This window comes from Ambystoma mexicanum, chromosome 3q (genome assembly GCF_040938575.1).
Source record: "Ambystoma mexicanum isolate Mex_15411 chromosome 3q, UKY_AmexF1_1, whole genome shotgun sequence".
NCBI lineage: Eukaryota > Metazoa > Chordata > Amphibia > Caudata > Ambystomatidae > Ambystoma > Ambystoma mexicanum.
The window spans coordinates 89,743,040-89,764,476 of record NC_090926.1 but is presented as its reverse complement, the minus strand read 5'-3'; the positions used below and the strand labels follow the sequence as shown (position 1 = coordinate 89,764,476).

At 45.6% G+C, this 21,437-nt stretch overlaps 1 protein-coding gene across 2 annotated transcripts in view; it reads right to left on the bottom strand.

Annotated features, from left to right (window-relative positions):
* The window catches only part of TESPA1 (thymocyte expressed, positive selection associated 1), a 913,752-nt gene that overhangs the window by 275,510 nt on the left and 616,805 nt on the right, over nt 1-21,437 (bottom strand). For both annotated transcript variants that reach the window (XM_069653203.1, XM_069653204.1), the window contains one exon: nt 5,134-5,187. In XM_069653203.1, coding sequence (XP_069509304.1) covers nt 5,134-5,187 — 54 coding nt within the window. The remainder of the gene's footprint in view (nt 1-5,133; nt 5,188-21,437) is intronic.

Here is a 21,437-nt window from a genome sequence, read left to right as displayed (position 1 = left end):
ATCTACCTAGTAATCAACAAAGTGCAATACATGCTGTTGAGGGACAAATGTAAAGAGAAGAGGGAGGCAGTGAGACTACTTAGCAAGGGATGTTCTGGCCATATGGGTAGGATGTGATGTGGGAATATAAGAAACAAAGTTGGCATCTACGTATTGTCTGAAGAGTGAGGTCCTTTCTTTCTTCCTGAACTTCAAGAGCATTAACATAGTTCGGATTGCCAAAAGGAAGGTGTTCCAGTAGGCAGGGGTCTAACAAGAGATGACCTGGTTGCAGTTTCATCGTGAAACCAGCGATTGTCTGGCTCCTGGAGGAGAGTGACCTACCAGAGCAGTAGAGTTGTGTGGCTAGATAGTCAGGTGTACAGGTGTTGGTTGACTTACAATGAATGCAGGCAGTCTTAAAGAGGATTCTGGTTTTGATATGGTAGCCAGTGTGAGGCCAATGTGGTTACAGTTCTTGTTTTCAATATGACTCATGCCGCAATGTATTCGGAATCCTGAGACAAAGATATTGCCAGAACGTCAGTGAGGAGGGTGTTTCCCCCATCAATGTGAGAGACTACCAGGGCCTGAACTGTGTTTATGAAGTCCTCAGGTGGATGGAACAGCTTCATCTTCCCGAGGAGGGCTTGCTGCTACTAGGCAGTTTGGCTGTTTCTTTTAATGTTGCCAGAAGGACAGGCAGCTATCATTAGTGAACCTGGGCGATTTGGCAGTCACAGACAGATGAGGTGTGAAGATGTCAAGGTGCATGTTGATTATGCTTTCTTGAATGGTATCCTGCTCAGATGGGTGAATGAGTAGGATTTATTCTGTCTTCTTGGAGCTGGGCTTCAGGTATGTGTTCATCCACCAGGCTTGGATGGAGACAAGGTAATTCCTGATCCATGATGTTCTGGTACAACTAACTTTTAGTTATAACCGGGCATTCTCCACATATCAGTAGACAGACCTATCAAGATCATTGAAGAATAATCTCAGCAACTCCATGTATAGAATACGGATCACACAGGAATGTATTTTGCCTTTTGGGACTCTACAGGTGTATGGGCAGTGGTTTGACCTGACAATGCCCATTTGTATGGCTTGGAGCCAGTCCGAGAGATAAAATGTGAACCAGTTGAGAAGTGCACGTGAGAAGCGCAGTCTGTTTGACAGTGGATGGTCAGTGTAAGGTGGTCCAATGGGTAAAAACAAGGCAGATAGGTTGAGGTGAACTGGGAGGCATGAATTGTCTTTGTGCATTATTGGAAGAGTGTCATATTTGACCTGGATGGGGGCTGTTTCTGTGCTACATTTCATTCTAAATCCAGATTGGTAATCGTGGTGCAGGCCCTGTTGGTTAATTTTATCATATAGTTGGTTGGCAACTTCCTTCTCACAGATGTTTCCAACGAAAGGGAGGCTAACAATATGTTGGTACTTTGTGAGAACGTCTGGGTCCAAGATGGGCTTTTAAGTAAAAGGTAGATAAGTCTCATTTTAGGCTGATGGGAAGTTGTCTTGTGTGAGTGAGGAATTTACTATTTTGAGACGGGGGTGAGGGACCCTCCCTTGATCTCCTTTGAGTGAGCAGTGGGGAAGGTATCATCTTTGTACACAGTTGGCTTAAGGGACATAAAAGTGTCAGCAAGATTGTTGGAGAAACAGGCCGAGAATGTGGTATATGTTTATGCTATGCTCTATGGGATGGAAAGATTGTTGCTAATGGTTGTGGGGTATCAATATGATGATGTATGCCGGGTATATTGTTGTTGAAAAATTATTTAAGACATTGCATTATTTTGTAGACTATTTGAACAGTGTGTGACTGGCATGAAAGCACAATTACTCCTGTTACCTGGAGTCAAGATAGTTGATGAGTACTATGAAGGGAGGCCGGTGCCAACTACATGTGGCTTTGAGTGTGGAGAAGCCATTGTTACTCAGTATTTTATGCCAGAATATTTTGAGTGAACAGATGGTGCTACACTCGAATGCCCAATATAAAAGACCAAAAATAAATGAAAAAAACATACAACAGAATACATACATACATGCATACCTACATACATACATACATGAAGTACCATCATAGATTTGTTTACCCGATTAGCTGGATAGTGGAGGCAGTGGCTAAAGGCACTATCAGGCAAGCTGGCAATGCTCTTTTGTCTGAATTCTTTTGTAAGGGTGCATATGTGTCAATATAGGCTATGGCAGGCCGAGTCTTTAAACACTTATGTGGTTAGATTCACATCTCTCAACGAGCAACAATCGGAACCAAATTGCCTTCTTCAACCCATTGTCCTAGTGCATTGAACAATCTGTGTATTTAGGTGCCTCAAACCTTCGAAGGAAAGAATTAAACTTTTTTTGGCATGGTGAAGAATGCAATTGCATTACTGATCTCAATCTGAAAAAAACACATGTTCCAATTTCCTTGACAACACTTTTGTGAGGGATGAGGTGACTCATGCGGCAGACCACGATGAATACAGAAACCTTGGGGGCTCACTCAGCGTAATGCTCCATGTTGTAAAAATGCATAATGTTGAAGGCAAAATTGGAAGATATAAACAATGGTTTGGATTGGCCAGGCAAATCGCTTTTCAAAGGATGCTACTGCAGATTGATTGACCAAGTAGCTAGGTCTTACTACACATTGCAGAACGTTCTGATTATATAGAACATACGGAGACAGATATTATCAAACCTGTATCATGTCATACAAGGCACCACTTAAGGTTTCATCATAACCTTTTGATTGTTGTAAGTTTTGATACCCCTGACTTGTAGTGATTTAATTGTTCACTGCTCATCATACCTAGACAATAGCACCAGATCCACCAGAGAGGTAACTGATGGTTTGCATCCATGCCTGGATGAAAGTTGATTGTTTTTGGAGAGAATGAGCAGCATCGACAACTCACACCACCCACCACCGATAGTGGGGGAACAGGGGGTGCAAGAAGTAGGGCAATACTTGAGGTTTAATCCTGACATTGTCTGGGATTGTTTTGCAAATCACCTTTTCAATTTTTTCTGGAAAACCTACCATTTTACATTTTACATTAGTATCGCTGCAGAAGACAAGTACAATACAGAATTTATGGGGCAACCTATATATTACTAGGGACCTCCTCATTTGAAGCGGGATGCAATTACATGATGTCTGCTTGCATTTGCATGTCTGTGGTTCACTCTCTGGGACTGTGATTCCTTTTTGGTAGAGCTGTAAAGAGTCACGGGAATCTGAGTGGTCCTGCGTCCCTGCGCCCGTTCACACCCACATTACAATGAATCACTATGGATTCAATCATCTCTGCCAGCATCACAGTTAGATGCTGACATAGATACTGACAGTTCTCTGGCACGGCCCAGCGATAGCAGAGAGAGTGGATTTTACAATCCGTTAACCTGCTCCGTCCTGCAAATCCTATCAGAATCACTGTGAACATAAAAGACAGAGTGCTTTTCTCTTCTGCTCCAGGTCAAGGAAAGGTATAATTCTCTTCAGTATCCCTTATCCTACTGCTAAGTCTGTTGGGATAGTGAAGAAGATTCAGTTCTATTGATAACCAAACTACTGTAAAGCTCACTATTCAGTTAAAAGTGATATGATAACAGCCACAACCCTTCAGCACAAGCTGCGTATCATGGGTTTTAGTGTCAGGTGGCACAACACTTTCTTAATTTTGACAATCGTTTTTGTTAATTGTGAGGAAATGTAGTTGGAATACCCTGGAGGCAAGAAATGTGGGGTACTGAAAAACATGCCGTAGAACTTCTGAATTTGGCCCCATGACTTTACATGAGTGCTAAGGCTGCAGGTGGACAATGCAATGTGTGAATACATAATTTCTATACTATAAGCAAATTCCCCACTTAGTGATACTTGTGCCATTATTTAGTCATGCACTTTATTTATGGTATGTTTAAGAGCCAGTTCAGCCCAAAGACTTCTAAGTGATGTACATAAAATAACATAAAATAACATCAGTGATATTACGTAATCTGAACGTACAGGCAATTTAGAAACACAAACACAGTCTTAAGGAGGTGGGCAAGAAAGGACAAATGGATAAATACAAATGATTGAAATGGTGTGAGACTTACTTGGAAAGGGTGACATCAGTTTTGTATGTTAATTCATAATTCTTCTGATTTTAATGTTTCCTTTTCACTACTGGCTTTTTATTTAGAACTAGCAGAAGTACCCGTTCTACGAACGGGTTCTGTAGACAGACATGATAACACTGATCCTGTAGGTTGCTGTTCTGATTCGCTTATCCCTTGATTCACTTTGCAACCTGAAGTAAACTGCACTTAGAATGGGCGCATGTGGCTGGCTGACATACTCTGGAACAGATGTTGAGCGGAGGCGAGTGTTGGTGTGCTGCTGCACACTGGGAATTTATATGCTCTCTCCCCACCTGTTGCCTCACCCCGGCGAGGTGCAGTTTATTGCAGTGCATTGAGATGCAAATATCTTGGAAACCGTGCATCCTAGGCCTGGACCTCGAGTTTTGTTCCTCGTGTTCGTACCGGTCGGTCAACGACCACATTGATGTTTCACTGATTTCAGGCAACCATCTTGCGTGTGAATGTGCTGAAATCAGGGAACGGGGTGGGATATCCAAATGTCATGTAGCTAGTAATGTCCAGAGGATCCTAACAGGTAACTCTGCACAATGTGGTGCAGTTTTGTGAAACTGTGTGGAATTGTATAAGGAACAACGCTTCACCACAAATCCCACCACAAACCAATGTTGACTTGTGCTGAAATCCAGGGAATGGGGTAGGGTGTCCAAATGTCATATAACCAGTAATGTCCAGAGGGTTCTAACAGGCAGCTATGCAAAGATAGGTGCAGATTGGTGAAACGATATGGAATTGTTTAAGGATCAACTCTTTCCCACAAACATATTTTGACTTGTGCTGAAATCTGAGCAACGGGTGGGGTGTCCAAATGTCATGTAGCCAGTAATGTGCAGAGAGCCCTAACAGGTAACTATGCAACATTTGGTGCAGATTGGTGAAATGGTGTGGAATTGTATAAGGAACAACGCTTCGCCACAAATCCCACCACAAACACATTTTGACTTTTATATATATAGATAGATGCATTTATTTGGATCACCAATTGCTTACCTTCTGCGCCAAGTGTTAGATCATCCTCAAAACTGTTCCCATGACTGTGGAGCCCTAAAAGAGGACATATGGAGGACAATGTCAATCAGAAGTAACTATAGGCATGGCAACAGAGAAGGAAAGGATTACAACCGTGTTCACCAGTACTCATCAGATAGCTAAGTGAACAAAACATTCTCTTCGCTGTTACCTGTTCAATCTGCAGATCATAGATTGGAATGCCAGCAGGTCCATCAAAGTTGTTTTCTCTTTGTAATATAACTTTCCTCATCACTGCTTACTTTGACCTTCATGATGCCCCTGAGCAGTAATGGACATCATTAAGACTTGGATCACCCTCCTTGACTCTGCTACCCCTTCTCCTTTACACATATGCACCAATGCTGCTATCTTCTGAAAAGCATCCCACTCTTCCAAAAGAGGAGGTGGGGTTGACATGATGATCAAAAAGATACATTTCTCTGTCTCCCTTCTTCCCTCTGACTTTCTACCACTGGAATTTACTGCCACTGAACTCCTCCCACCCATACCTCTCACCATCTTCCTAAGCTATTAGCCCGAGGCATACTCAACTTCTACTGCTGCAACCTCCTTCTCAACTCCTTCCAAATGAAGCACCAACAACAGGCCCCAGTAAGATTAACCTCCCCACTAATCTCTCCCATCATCAGGACCTTACCTCACATCCACAATACACTCACTCTCAAAGAAACTCTCTCGGCATGACTTATTTCCCCTTTTGAAACCTCTCATCTAAGCTCACTGTTTGAAACCACCCCTGTCCACGCCATCCACCACTTCAGGATCAGCATTTGAACCCACGCTTTCAACCTCCAAACCCCACCACAAAGAAATAGAAATTCAAACATTACCTCTATGGCCCCATGCTTATCTAAAGCCAGGTCACCCATCTTCTCTCTTGTTCCTCCCAAGGGCTCCACAATTGAAGAGGCCTTTCCATATTTTAACCTGGCTCTTCTCCCTCCCTATGATCATCACTATCCCTCTCGAAAAGTCACCCTCTTTACGTTTCATCCCCACCATGAAGCACCCCTCAGATCCTCAATCTGGCATTGAATATCACCTTCAAATTGCTCTTATCTCACCTACAACTTCAACTTCCCTCACCAGTAATCGTTGCCATCTGCATCAAGGCAGAAACACTTCTAACAATCTTAATGAAGCCCCCAACTGATCCCAACCATCCTGCTAAATATCACCCATATCTCTCCTTTCTCTCTAATCCAAAATCCTTGAAAGTCTCACATCTGGATTTTAACAACCTATGGTACTCTGCTGAATCTGGATTTCCAAGACAGCATTCTATTGAAGCATGCCTTAACCATGACTCTAACTGTTTTACGACCTCAGCTCACCACTGTAACCTAATCCCTATCTTAATCCTACAGGACCTTTGAACGTCCCTAAATATGGTGGAACACTACTCTCTTCTTCAGAGTCTCACTGACCTTGGATTTCAGTACCCTACCTTTGACTAAGTGTCAACGTATCTTTGTCTTCAATCCTACTCCATCTCTGGGAACTCTGAAACTTCTGTTTACCACCCTTCTGGTATCCACCAAGGCTTGGTCCTTGGCCAATTCCTGTTCACCCTCTACACCTCCTCCATGAGTCAACTGATCTCCATCTTTAATGTATTCTATCTCTTTGTGGACAACACACAAATCTTCTTCTCCTTGCCTGTCCTTACTTCTGGCCTCTCCACCTGCTTATCTGCTTGTCTTTCCGGGATCCATCACTGGATGCCACTTTGTTGCTTGATGCTTACCTCCTCCAAGATCAAAGTAAGCTACCTTTATGCCCTCACTGCTCCCCTTCTCCTTCCTTTACCCATAGCAATTCTACCTGATTCATTCTCCCCACTCCTCAGGCAACCTAAGCGTCCTTTTAAATAGTGATGTTAGCCTACAGCACTTCATTAATTCTACCTCAATTGTGATTGAGATTAGTCTGTTCAATATCAGGAAAATATGCCCCTCCTCACTTATAACACTACCAAATACCTCATTCATAGCCTGGACTTCAGCCACCTGGACTACTGGGATAGCCTTCTATGTGCCTGTACCCTGTCCCCAGTCTCTGTTCCATGTATTATCCACCATCCACCATTCAGTTATCACTTTCTCTTCATCTTATGTTGGACAATTGACTAAGGATTGCTCCATCAACTGTTGTTTCCCTTTTGTAAGTGTCTCTGGTTGAAACAGACAGTACCTTCAGCAAATAAATAACATAAGTAAATACAATCATTCACATGTTGACAAAATTGATACCATAAATTGGGCGCAAATAATGGGGCACTAATTAACGCATATGAACACATTCTTAGTTTTCTAATTCCAACATAACATGTAACTACGGTATAGCGGATAGTTTGATTTACAGTCATAGTTATCATGACTACAAGCTGAAATTTGCCTTAGTAGGAAATTAGCTTTTTTATTAAGTGTAGCTAGACCCACAGGTTTTCTGACTCGAATTGGTTATCCCACTTACTAGCTCATACTGGTCACAAACAAGAAGTAATATTGATTAAGCAGAGGCTTCTAAAACTAATTAGCTTTTCACTTTTGGAGAGGGATATTGTCGATAGATAATGTCTACGAACCTGAAGAGTATAGGCTGAGCAAGACACAGTTGAGACAAAGAATTAAGCAGAAGAAAATATGAATCGGGGGCGCTGTTGAGCAGCCGTCGGATGCAGTCATAGTTTCCTGCTGCTCCGATTGGGCTGCCTGAATCCTACATTTATCCTGACTTTTCTGGGGAAAAAGCTGCAGAGAGACGGTACCAGCGGAGAAGGGGGGATCACACACCATCCCCTTGAAATCCTGGAGAAAATTGGAGACTCCCCGAACTACATGCCGATAGGAATTCGCCTGCAGCATCTGCAAGGGGAGGAGCTCCACTGGACCAATGTGAGCGGGGGAACAGGGCCTCCCGCCAGACCGCAACACAGACTCTACACCCGGTTGATGACCCGGCAGACCCACCCAACCGGTGGTGGAGAGGTGCCGAGCGGGAGCCCGATTACAAGAAGCGGAATCGGAACGCCGGCAACCTGAACAGGCTGAGCTGGCCTCAAGATACGCAAACGGCCTAGTAGCAGTGGCCAACGGCTATGCCTTGCATAGAGCACTGGTGCGCGATCTGAGCACGGCACAACACACACACTGAACTACCCCTGAGCTGCAGAGGTGCTGCGAGGAGACACCTTCTCTTCCCAGTCCTGGGTGCAAGTGAAAGAAAGACAGAGGGAGGACCACACACAGAGACAAGCTCCGTAGACACCAGTGTGTACTTCAAAGACACGCAGGGAACTGGCGTATGAACCACCAAATGAACCACAGACCCCTGGCATGAAAACATCCCATACAAGTGAGTGGGGGCTCCTGAGGGTCGGGAGGGCTACATTGTCTTGGACAATCACGGCTCAGCCGACCGAAAACAGTGCTACGCCCCCCATCTCTCCCGGCGCCCACAGGGGAGCGGTACCACCTTGCAGCACGTGTGACCAGAGACCCCATACAACCAGTGGGCCTACTCAGGGACCCACACCTCACCCAAGCTGCCCCACAGGACACCAGATTGTGGGCGCAGAGAGCCACACCACTAATATCTACATGGAAGGCACTCGCTGAATAAGGGGGCTGACTACCGGCATGGTTGCTGGGTGGAACCAGGACATTGTACCGAACTGACCAAAGTGCACCCAAGCCCAAGGCCACGCAGAGGCCACGGGGCATACAGTACTGCCCATCCCCCCTCCAGTGGGCCAGTGCTAGACCAGAGCAATGGCCAACAAGGAATTCAGGACTCCCTCAACTCCATTAATGCTACCTGAGATCCCTGACACCTGCCAGGGCTCTGCTGTGCACCAGACCTCGGACAAGTGGGTCGCAAACCGCCCTGTGGACCTACCCACCAACAGACCCGGATGGGGCGACACATACCCCGCAAGACGCCCACACAAACAAAATAGATAGATACACTATGTCTGTCCCGGTGAAGGCCCCTAACTGCGCTGACCAGGCCGGAAAATATACCCAACCTAACAGCACAGGGCAGATGCTGTCCCTCATGGACATAATGACCGCCATTGGTGACTCCAAGACCTTGGTGGAGACGGAAATCGATGTCTTAACCTCAGAGGTTTCCTTCCTACGCCATGACCTGCGGAACTTGACATCTCGTGTGGGAGAAACAGAGCAGAGAATCTCTGACACTGAAGACGTGGCCAAGAGAATGGAGGAGCGCCTAGTGCATATGGAGAAGAAACTCACCACCCTAGAGACCAGGGCCGATGACAGCGAAGGCCAATCTCGGTGCAATAACCTCTGCATACTCAAGCTCCCAGAGCGGGATGAAGGCTGTCCATGGAACTCTTCTTAGAGTATTGGCTTGCAGACCTAATGGCTCCCCAAAAGCTCTCAAATTTTTTCTCCATCGAAAGGGCGCATAGGGTCCCAACTAGCAGACCGATGCCCAGAGCCGCCCCCATGAAACGGTGATCGCCAAGCACATGAACTATCGGGACCGAAACACAATACTTCATATGGCACGCTCAAAAGGTCCAATCACCTATAACGGGGGCCGGATAGGGTTCTTCCCCGACTACACGCGAGAGGTCCAAAAGGCCCGCCAGTCCTATGACTCCATCAAACGGAAGCTGGCATCCCTGAGCATCAAATATGCACTTTTCTTCCCTGCCACTCTTAAACTGTACCACAATGACACTGTCCAAGTGTTTCAGAACCCGAAAGAGGCATGGGACTGGCTCGAGACTCAGGTTTTATCCTCCCCAAGATCTAGAGACCACACACTGAGGAAAGAAAATGGCTGCAGCACCCCGGCCCGGGGGCAAACACCCATTCCAAGCATGGACAGCACAGAAGACAACTTGCCGGGCAGCGTTGGAAAGACCTGAGGACTAGAGTGGCACCGCTGCTCAACTGACTGAGCCGCTTTGAAGGAGAGCCCACACTGGTTCTCTTACCCTCCCTTCCCCCTGAGTATGGTACACTTCACTTGTAAAACATTCTTACTCAGAACAGGCAGCACAGAATGGGAAGAAAGCACAATGGCCTAACTGTTACGCTCACCTGGTCTCTGCAGGGGTGTTGGGGCATGGTTGGAGCCCTCCCTGGAGCTGGCTTCCTCAGGTCGCTTCTTTTCCCTTTCGTGCCAGAATGTGGTGCGCAGAAGTTTGCCCATGCAAGCTCACCGTCCTTCAGCAGGAGCGCTGCAGATGGACCTAGTTATGTCACTGGTCTTGATTGCGGTGGTCCAGGCCTGCTGTGACCATTCCATATTGAAGGTAAGTGTTTATGACTTTCTTATTGTCCGTGTTCTTGTAATGGTACTGTCCCAAGGGATATTGTTCGTATTGGTATATTGTTCTTTCTCCCCTGTAGCAATGAAGAGGATGATCCAGGAGCGCGTGATGACAAGGAAGTAGCTCCGGAAGTTTCCACCACTAGTAGGTAAGCGGGTGGTTTCTGAAACTGCACCAAGTTCATAAATAATGTCTCTTTAGCGAGTTAAGGTCTGTGCGATCGCTCACCTTGTAACTCTTACTCGCTTTGCAGGTGCGGCAGGTCGGCGATGGTTGGAGAACGGTATCTGACTCCTGATAGCGGTTGGAGATGAAGGCCCGCATGGAGGCAGCACCTGAAGAAGGTCTCGCGTAGAAAGAATTCGGAACAGGTAAGGTTGCTGGACTGTACCTGTCAAGGACTCCAGGAAGGTGAGTATGACTGCGGTCGAGTCAGGAGCAGATGGAGATGCTTCCCTTGACAAAGCGATCACTGGTAAGGCTTGCGCGGCGACTGCAGAGTGAAAGCAGATGACCGTGCTTCCGACGATGGTGTGATCGCAGGCAAGGCGTGCGTTGTGACTGTAAGATGGTTGAGGTGGCTGAAGATGTGCGTGTTGAACCAGGTAGGTGGAGAAGGGTTCCAGAGGCTGGAAGCGCACGTGTTGGATCAGGTAAGAGTCGGCGGTAAGCGTTAAGTTGCTGACAGCAAACTAACCCAAAGCGCCAGTCTTCAGGTGGGGCCGGCGTATATAGCCTGACCCCAGCCACTCCCTGCAGGCTCCGCCTTGTGGCCCCACCTAGCTCCTCCTTCTGCCTTCTGCACATGCCTTCCCTGATATATTCGGGCCCCGCCCGGCCTTGCTGCACGTGCCCCTGGTATTCTGTGTGCTGAGCACACTTTGAAATGAGCATGGTGCCATAGGTGCCAAAACTGGGTCCATTGGGACCCTGTATGTAGTGGAGGGCTGGGCTCCTGCCTAGTGACCATGACACTAACCCCCTGGGGAGTTCCCCAAATAAGTTCTTATTGTTTATGGTTACACGTTTGGGTGACACGTGCTTCCGGTTTGGGGGGGGAAGAGTGGGGGGAGTTCATGGGTGTTGACTACCGAGAGTTACAGAAAGAGAGGTCAAGATACTTGCTATAGTTGGCGCAAGTAGCGCAGAGGCTTCATCCGTCGGTATTGGGGCACCTGCAATGCCCCGGGTTAAACCACACAGTTATATGGCAGCCCCTAAAAGGGCCTTCGGAAATGGTACATTCGCATACGCAGAGTTTATGCCACATACCTGCATGACAGCGGCGAGAGCAACGTGCAGGGAGCACTGATACAGAGGATGGGAGGGGACACACATGGGCTGGGGAGCCACCAAGACAGAAGATCCTTCTTGATCCTTAATACGCTGCACATGCACATAGAACTCACGCTGCTAAACTGTCCCTAATGACATGGAACCTCAATGGCCTTGGTTCCAGTGTCAAACGTAGACTAGTGCTCCAATACCTGAACAGATACTCACCAGATATTGCCCTCCTCACAGAAACACTGAGATCACTGAAAATGAAGTACAAGAAGCACTAGCACAGCTTCAACAAGCATGAACCTACGCAGAGTCCAACCTGCCCTCGACAGGACACAAGAGATACCGTACCCACTAGCCTTGCTAGCGGTCGACTTCGAGAAAGCATTTGACTCGGTCGCTTGGGAGGCTCTATGGGATATCATGGGACGAATGAACTTCGTGCAGGGCTTCATCTCCTGGGTTAAGCTTCTCTACGCATCCCCGGAAGTGACTGTGAGGGTGAACGGCAAGTTGTCCAGATTGTTCGCATTTGGCCGTGGAACCAGGCAGGGCTGCCCTTTCCCCCCCTTCTATTCTTACTAGCTATCGAGCCACTGGCAATTAAACTCTGCACAGATAAAAACTGGTCCTGATTCACCTGGCCGGGGGGAGTGGAGGACGGACTTTCACTATATGCAGGTGACCTCCTCATATGCCTTAGCAACCCGGTGAGCTCCTGCCCAATTGTGACCCACACTCGTAGGGAATACCAAAACTTTGCCGGTCTAAAGGTGAACAATCAAAAAAACGTGTACTTCCTGATTCAGGGTGGTGACACCGCAATCCTCGAAATATGTCCCTACCTCATCTCCATACGGGACTTTACATACCTGGGCATTCGTATTGGCCCAACATTAGATGGGTTGCTTCACCTTAACCTACAACCCCGTACTAGACAGATTCGGTAGGGACGTCACCATTGGCAATCACTCCCACTAGACAGATTCAGTAGGGATGTCACCATTGGCAATCACTCCCACTATCACTAATGGCCAGGGCAGCGCTGTTCAAGATGATGACACTCCAGAGACTCTTGTACGTTATACAAAATGCCCCACTCCCCATCGAGCTCGAAACCTTTCCACTAATAGACAAGAACCTACGTACACTGCTTTGGGGAGGAAAACAATGCAGAATCGCTCTCACAACACTGCAGCGCTCACTATGGGAGGGTGGCATTGGGCTACCATGCATTCACACATACTATCTAGCGGCACAGACGGGTGTAGTAAATTAATGGCTACATGAGGATGCTACACTACCAAACATATGCATAGAGACAGCAGCCATGCACCCCATACCTCCCCTCCAGGTTCTATACGCGGACAAGGGACTGGTATCAAAAATACCAAGAATGTCACTGCACATCCGGCATACCTGGAGAGAGTCACATAAACATATTGGATGGGGAGCAAAACCGACACTAGCTCAACGTTTATGGCACAATACACACCTCCCATAAATACAAAAAATGGGCTACTTTGAGAACTCGGAAAAGCAAGGGTTATGCACACTGGCACATGTGATCCAAGAGGGACGCCTATTAGAGTTTGAACTCCTGAACGACAAATTTGGCCTGGCGCCTATGGACCGGTTTAGGCATGCACAACTTGCTCATGCCATGCATACCCAGTTCCCAGGCACAACTATCATACCCCGTGCTCCCCCCTGGAGACCAACATTCTCCCACAACGTATCGCCTCCAAAGTCACCTCCACTCTTTACCAGGCCATTAAATATTTCGGAATCAAGGGTCTCACCAAACTGAAAGAAAAGTAGGAAAGGGACCTGGGGCAGCTGGAACTGGAGGATTGGGTAGACGCATTGATGTTCCCCCGAGAGATGGTTATTGAGGCTAAACTGAGGCTGATACAACTTAGAATACCTCACCGCACCTACTGTCCTCGAACAGCCCTTGCCAAATGGGGAGGGACAGGGGATGGGACTTATCTCTGATGTAAGCGAGAAACAGGCACTTTCTTTCATATGATCTGGGACTGCGACATGTTACAGTCCTTCTGGGACGAGTGCATCAATGAGGTCTCCAACATAATGGGATCAACAATCCTGAAACACCCCAAAATGACATTCTTGGGAATCTGGGGAGCAGTGGACCTCACCAAATCTGAAAAATCGTTCCTAGCAGTGGCACTGGGAGCAGGGAAACAGATGATTGCTGCAACTTGGGGTTTGGCAGAGTCATTATGCTTGAGCCGACAAATCAATGAAGTAAGCAGATGCGCATCTATGGAACAACACATCTACAATGCGAGAGGATGCCCCCGGAAATTCGAGAAGATTTGGGGGAAATGGCTAGACATACACTGAGAAATGTCTTTCTCTCCTCCCCCCGTCCCTTGTTCTCCCCCCCCCCCTTTTTTTTGTTTGGACACCCGATAGACTTTTTTGTTTGGACACCCGATAGACTCGGAACTGCCAGCCGCCTTGCTCTTTTGATATACCCAATGTACCCTGGACCCTTCTGCCACTTACTACCATTACTGCCATAATTTTTAGTTGAATGCCTATGTTCATGGTGTCTCGTTGTCTAAACTCAAATAAAAAGTGTTATAAAAAAAAAGAAAATATGAATCTGCATTAGCAAAACATACCAATTCAGAAAAATACAAAGTTAACCTGATAGGGTACTCAGTAACACCAACATTGGAAATTGCTACTTACCCGTAACACAAGAGGGTAGAAAGCGCTCGCTAACCTGGTGGAGCAGGAAGGCTACATCAGGCTTAGAACAGCCTTGGAAGCAAGATGACACGGAGCAACGCAGGTTCGATCCCCGGGTCCACGCTTACAAACCTCTGGGTATTAAGCGCATTACAAATAACATATCATACCAGAAGTGCAGATTCTTGGTTACATGCTGCTTGCCACCATCACCCTCACACATGCTGGTATGTCGCCTCTGCCACTCTACAGCTTTAAAAAAAAATTGTAATGCAAAAAACAAGAATGTTCTCAGTGAAAATTTGCCTTTGCAAGGGAGTGGGTTGGTTTGTAGATTTCCATAAGCATAGGGGCTCATCGCGAGTTGGGCGGTAACACCGCGCCTATTAGTGCCGGCGCTAATAGCCCTACCGCCAAACCCCCCGGTGCTATTAGCGTCGGATCACGGGTTTGGCGGAAGTGTTATTGCCCATTCACCATTGGGCCCATTCGGGAATTCCTAATTCCCCATTGGGCCCAATGGGAAAAATGTACAGCCGGCGGATTTCCCGCTGCCGGTAATCGTGCCGAAAATTGGCAATTTTGCCGCGGATTTCCCCCCAGCTCAGAGCTGGAGGGAAATCCACCAAAGCCATAATCTGGCAGACCATTAAATGTGGCGGTAATAGCGCTACCATCGCATATAAGGGTTACCGCCAGACTCGTGATGAGGCCACAATCTGCTGTGTGGTACATTGGATGTCTTTATTTATTTATTGCCATGTCATTATGGTGTTGGTATTGTCCCCCTTCAAAGGTTCATTCCTTTCGAAGCATGTCAACAACATTGTACACAGAAACCACAAACATCCATATGTGGTTATTAACACGCTTTGTTACTGGAATAAACACACTCTTGCCTCGAAGTCGCCAACAGGGCCAATGAAGCAAGAGCTTTAGATTTCAGAACCCTGTAGGTGGGGTTACATTAAGGCCCCGCGAGGCCAACTGCTGAAACATGGAGAGGGAGTAAAATAGCATGACAGGGGCAATGGTACCCAACGTTTTCAACCGTGCTAACAACTCAGAACATTCACGTGTTACCATGTCTGTTTCCATAGTAAAGAAAGGACTAAACAATGAATACTTCAATTCATACTGCGTAATTATTTTTCAGTGAATTGAAATTATGTCAGCCAAAGTGATAGATAATAGAGCAAATAGGGTTTGCTACACTTTTATAGCGGACACTACTATATAGACCTTTAAACCAAGGAAGGAAACATGAACACACAAACTCTTCTTTTCGCTATGTTTTTTGTTCCTGTATATTCAATAAGGAAACACATGTTGCTTCTTTTTTAAATGTGGAAAATGAAGTTTCGTGTGAGGCAAAAACTGTTTCTTTTTATGTTATGCAGCAAAGATAGTACAATATTCACATCGCCTTAACTTCGGCTCGACTTGAAACATTTTTATGTAATATGGATTGCTGCAAAAATTACACTTTCCATTCTGTAATACTAGAAGAGCAAAACCAGAGCAAGTGCACATTTACATGGATTAGCTCTACAGCACTTATTGCCCTAGTGCAAATATATATTATTGCATGCATATTTGTGCCAGGGAAATGTTTAGTCTAGTGAATATACGACGCAGAATTAATGCTAGTGCACAAATTGCCTTTGTGCAAAAATATATTTAAAGAATATGCATTTACACTAAGGTAATGTTTGCTCTTGCACCATTACTGTGCAAGATTGCAAGAGTGCCAGTATGTTTCTGGAATGATGCCTCATGTGTCAATTGCAGTACAAACACTGAACTGAAAAAGGAAACACGCATGCAATAAAACACCATGTGTCACTACACTGTATCCTTACATATGTGGCTATAAACACTGGATGTTCAAATACTAATTCTCCCTTTTGACAGAGACAAAAACACAACACGTGTCAGAGCAGCATTTTTAGAGATACAGGAATCACAACAGTGACAATATACTACGTGTACACTGGCAAACACAAAAGCACATTGCAGGCCACACAGACAAAAGTAAAAACACGCCATCTGAAAAAGCAGCACAACCTTACAAATATTATTGAAACACGCCATGCACTGCAGAACCACATCCTTAGCTACAAGATAAAATGCACCCTCTGCCAAGAGCAACACATCATTATGAAGGCAAATGATGGCAAGATAGCGAGCAAAGTGCTTGCCTCTAAACAACTTTCTGCAGCCTGGAAGAAATTGTATCAAATTGAAGCTTGGCATGCTCACTTTTCTTCCTTCCAAGGTCGATACATTGTGAACCATTATGTTGAGTAATAAAAACAACTATTATTGCAGAGCTTAGAATGTATGTTATGTATACTTATTTATAAAATAATTTGTATTGAAATATTTTTTCCCCAAAATGAACATTCGTCCATACAACAAACATGACAAGAACATTCAAATTCATAACTCGGCCAGAGCATGAAGAAGAAAGGGTATCCCTACATATTATCCCCACCAAAAATATCGCCGTACATATGGTCGTTTGTCTCGCCATAGGTGATATTTTTGGTGGGTATAATTTGTGGGAGCGTGGGTTGTGGAGGTGTCCCCTGCACATTTAAAAATAATGCAGGGGTTATGGGGGTGTCCCCCGCAGGGTCCCTGGCTCAATATCGCCTGCAAAATGATGGTGATATTTTTGTATCGCAATATTTTTTGCTGGGATATTAACACATGGAACCGAAGAAAGCACATATCCCACAGAGTAAAGAGGCAGGGATACATAGAGGGACATAGTACAATATAACAACATAGTTGAATCTAGAGGCTTGTTGGAAAACATCAAAGGGTCATCTCAGTAAGCCACAAGCCCTGGGCACCACTGGCCCCCTTCACTGGCCCTTCTCTTGAGGTAGCAACAAAAGCTACTTCAGTAATCCCTGAGATGGGCAGAGCAACCGGATACGTCCCTAATTATGTGCTCCTGATCATTACACCATAACAAAAGCCTGTCCCATTGCACCATTGTCCGCACAGCACCCTTGATTCAAGACGTTGCTATCAGTGATTTTGCTAGCAGGCACGTTTTGCCTGTAAGTGTAGTGTCTGTCCTAGGGAGACCAAATGTACAGCCTGTAAGAAGATTCAATTCAACACTACAGCTAAGTCAATGCCTAGTCTGGGATACTGAATGGAAACCCTTATTGATATATCTTTATGTCCAGTTCATGAGTTCTGGATGACTACCCCTATATAACACCCCTCTCTTAGAATCCCCCTGACCCCACTGAGCCAAGAAGTAGTTCTGTTTTGCAAGTTTAAAAGGTTTATTTGAGAAATAAGACAAAATATAGATACCACGCTTTTATAATAAATTAATAATCGATATCGCCCTTATAAATATAATGTTAATCAACAATGGGTAATCTGGCACTAGCACACTTCTTTATAATCAATGAGGAGTTAGTATAGGATGGATAAAGGAGCAAAAATACTTTTATGATTTCAAGGGAAAAGCAATGAGGAATACAATGCAGTACAGAAATACTTGAGATGATTTTAGCAAAAGATAATATAATCACTTTTTCTCTGGCAATTAACCCCCCTCCCCTATGCAATGTAAGACATGGAAGTAGATGGAAAGAGGAGCACACAGTTCTCAGGAATGCAATCAAATACAATACGAAATTCAGTTCCCCCCCAGCAAGCTTAGAGAAAACCGGTATGAGTTTTAAAACACAGGCCCAAGTGCTTTGAATGTGGTGGCAATGAAGTGAGAAATATGCTGAAGATGCTTTTAATTCCCTTTAAGAGGTTGAGGGTGAGTGAGAGATACTTGGGATGAGTTCAGGCTCACTTTAGCAATGATTCAGAGATGGTGATTAAGAGGCAAACAAATTTTTAGCAAGGAAAGAAATGACTGCTGATGCGTACACGTGGCTGGATTTTTAACCAAATCGCAAATCGCGGTAGAATTCGCGAGTGCGTGAATCGTGATTATGGCAAAAGTATAAGGAGTAGCAAGTCAGTTGTAGGTCTAGCTGAGATTCTAAGCTTTCAGAGGAAAGTTAAATTTCGTTCCTATCCCAAACGGTTCGAGAGATACGGACGATTAAATAAAGGTAGTTTTTCGGATTTAAAGTAAACTCAAAATGACAGGTGACAGCTTGCAGCTTCAGAATTGACAGGTGACAGTTGTGCAGCTTTACAAATGACAGATGACACGATTTCTATGAGGCTGTTCTACTTAGGTTAAAATAGTTTGGATTAGATTATTTTAACTAAGAGATTGGTTCTGCACAGTTCTGCTAGGTACTCACAATATAAATTTGAAATAGGCCTCGCCACAGATCTGGTCAGGTTTTGGACTGGACTCCGGTTCTGGTCTCGGCACTTCACAGTGATCTGGGTCAGCTCTCTGGTTCTGCTCACAGCGGTCTGGGTCACTCTGGATCTCTGGTCTGGTCTGTCCGGATACAGCGGTCTCTGCACGGCTCCTGGATCTCTGCACTGGTCCTGGCAAAAGTTCTTGGCAAGGGATTCAAGCAGCTCGCCCGGCTGTGAGTAGCTTGCAATGATTTGAGGCCTGCTGCAGAGAACTCAGCTTGTGGTTTTAGGCCTCTGATTTAGGTTCTAAAGTATAAGTTCTAGGTTCTGGAGTATGTAGCTGGAGTCAGTCTGGAACTGGTATCTTCTGGATGTTGTGTGGTCCGGCAAAACGCTCCGCAGCAACTGGATTTGAATGTCTCTACCTGTCCCAGCAATCTCTTTTTATGTGTTTTGAAAATGGGTGTGTGCCTGGGCCTAGCTAAGCCTGCCCCTCTCTACTTGTAATTGGCCCAATTCTCCCCTCTCCCATGATTGGGGGAAGGAAATGTGAGTCGGAGTGATGCTGTAGGTTTTATGGGTCAGAGGATCCTCCCCTGGTCAGTTTGCCCACAAATCTATTTCTGACCCAAATACATATTTATCAGATACAGAGTTGTTTGTCATTGCATACACACATCATGCATTACTGATGGGAGGCACTGTTCCGACCCTGGCGTTTCTAGGAGCTTGGGTAAAGAAATGGCCACTTTTTGCGCTTTTTAGTAGCTTTCCCAATATCAGATTTTTCTCCAAATTTATACAATTGTGTGCAAGGCATGTGGGCATTTAGATAAGGAAGTGTCAGATTTTTAACATGCATACATTTAGAGTAACAGCCTCTTTTCCGCTCGTAAACCCCCAGATCATACCACTGGGTCCTAAAACCTCTTAACATGTGGGCAGAAAAATCACAAGAATTATGGTATCATTTAGATAATTTTGACAAGTCCGCACCATGAGTTATACATCTTTCTTAAAATCATATTCTGGCCAACAGGGGTGTGTCTTCCCAGGTCACATGGTGGAGAAACCCGTCTATCCACTTTCTTTAAGCTCAGCCTGTCCTCAGAGGGGGCTTCCCCTCCCCGTTTCTGCCAAGAGGAAGCCACTTTACGACCTCCCCTATAAACCATCTGCCTGAGTCAAGGAAGGGGTTTGTTCAAAAGGAAGCCATTTACGACCCCCCCAAGAAACCATCTGCCTGGGCCCTTTGTTTAGTTTCCTGCAGTCCCCAGGTAATTCAATCAGAGAGTGTGTGACCTCCTTTTGGCAGGGGCAACAGAATGCATCCAGGCCTGGGAACCTGTCAGGCAGAATTGGAATCTCTTTAAGCCAGTTTTTAGCTACATGTCATTTTGGGTTCTCGGTTTAAATCAAACTTACAATTTTTACACATGCAGCTAGAATGCTGATTCTAAGTTCAAAACTATGACATTTCAACAGTGACAAACTATGTGACACTCAAAAGTAGGTCACTCATTTATTCTAAACATTTCGATTTTAGTGTCTTTCAGTTCAGTTTAGCACTCAGCCAGTCTTGTTATCAACATTATTTTGGGCTCTTCATCTTCCCAGATTTTGTAGGCACACAAAACTTCATTCTGCCAGATGTCTGCTGGTGTTCAGTGAGATTTTTAGATGTGTTGCAATGTTTGAAAATAGGCATTTTGAGCTGGCATTCAGAGAAACCAAAGGTAATTTTAAAGCGTTTTTTTTTTTTGCTAACAGGCGCTGCTGTTTTACCTTTGGCACCCATTCCACTCATGGTACCCTGGCCCATCATGCTCGCACTGGTGGGTGGCAAGTTAGGCAACCATTTTGGTGTGCGCACAAACTGTGTGGTTCTCCTGGATTCTGGCGCACATCTGGGCTTTTTGGCCATCTTGGATTTTCTAAGCCCACAGCACCAAATGTTGCAGCATGATAGCTCAAACGTGGGTCAGTACACCCAACAAGGCCCCCCCACGCGACTGCACTTTGAATTTGAGTCGATGGGGAGTCGAGTGCACAGAAGGTTTTGACCCACGCACTGGTATGTCCGCATAATCTTCTTCCAATTCTGCAAATGGCACAGTTCAGCATCTTTTCCTCCCTCCAGTCGATCAATCAGTTCTCCTTGCTGGTCCTGATGGGAGGATTGGGCGGTACCCTGGGCCCCTCGGGTCTCTGCTCCCGGTCTCCGGATCGTCCTCCTTGGTCAGTCTCCAGGTTTTCTTTCTCCTAAGACGACAAAGGAAGAGCGGCAACACCTATTCATGGACATTTCTCCCCCACCATTGATATAGTGGGGTGGCATATATATTTTAGAACTCAACAGATATGAACATGCACATTTTTTTTAAATTAAGAGACAGGAACACATAAACTTGAGAAACACATAATTTGATAGGCTATATGTAGGACATTTTAGGGTTGGAATTGAATTACTCTGGAGCGGTACCCTCTGGGATTGCAGAGGACTCCTCCAGTTGCTGCAAAGTGTGCCTGGGATGGCAACACTTCAACTGGTTTATGTGGACCCACTTGTTTTCCCCCTCTGCCAAACCGCCTTTGGGGATGCGGATCTTGTAGGCCACAGGGGAGATCTTGT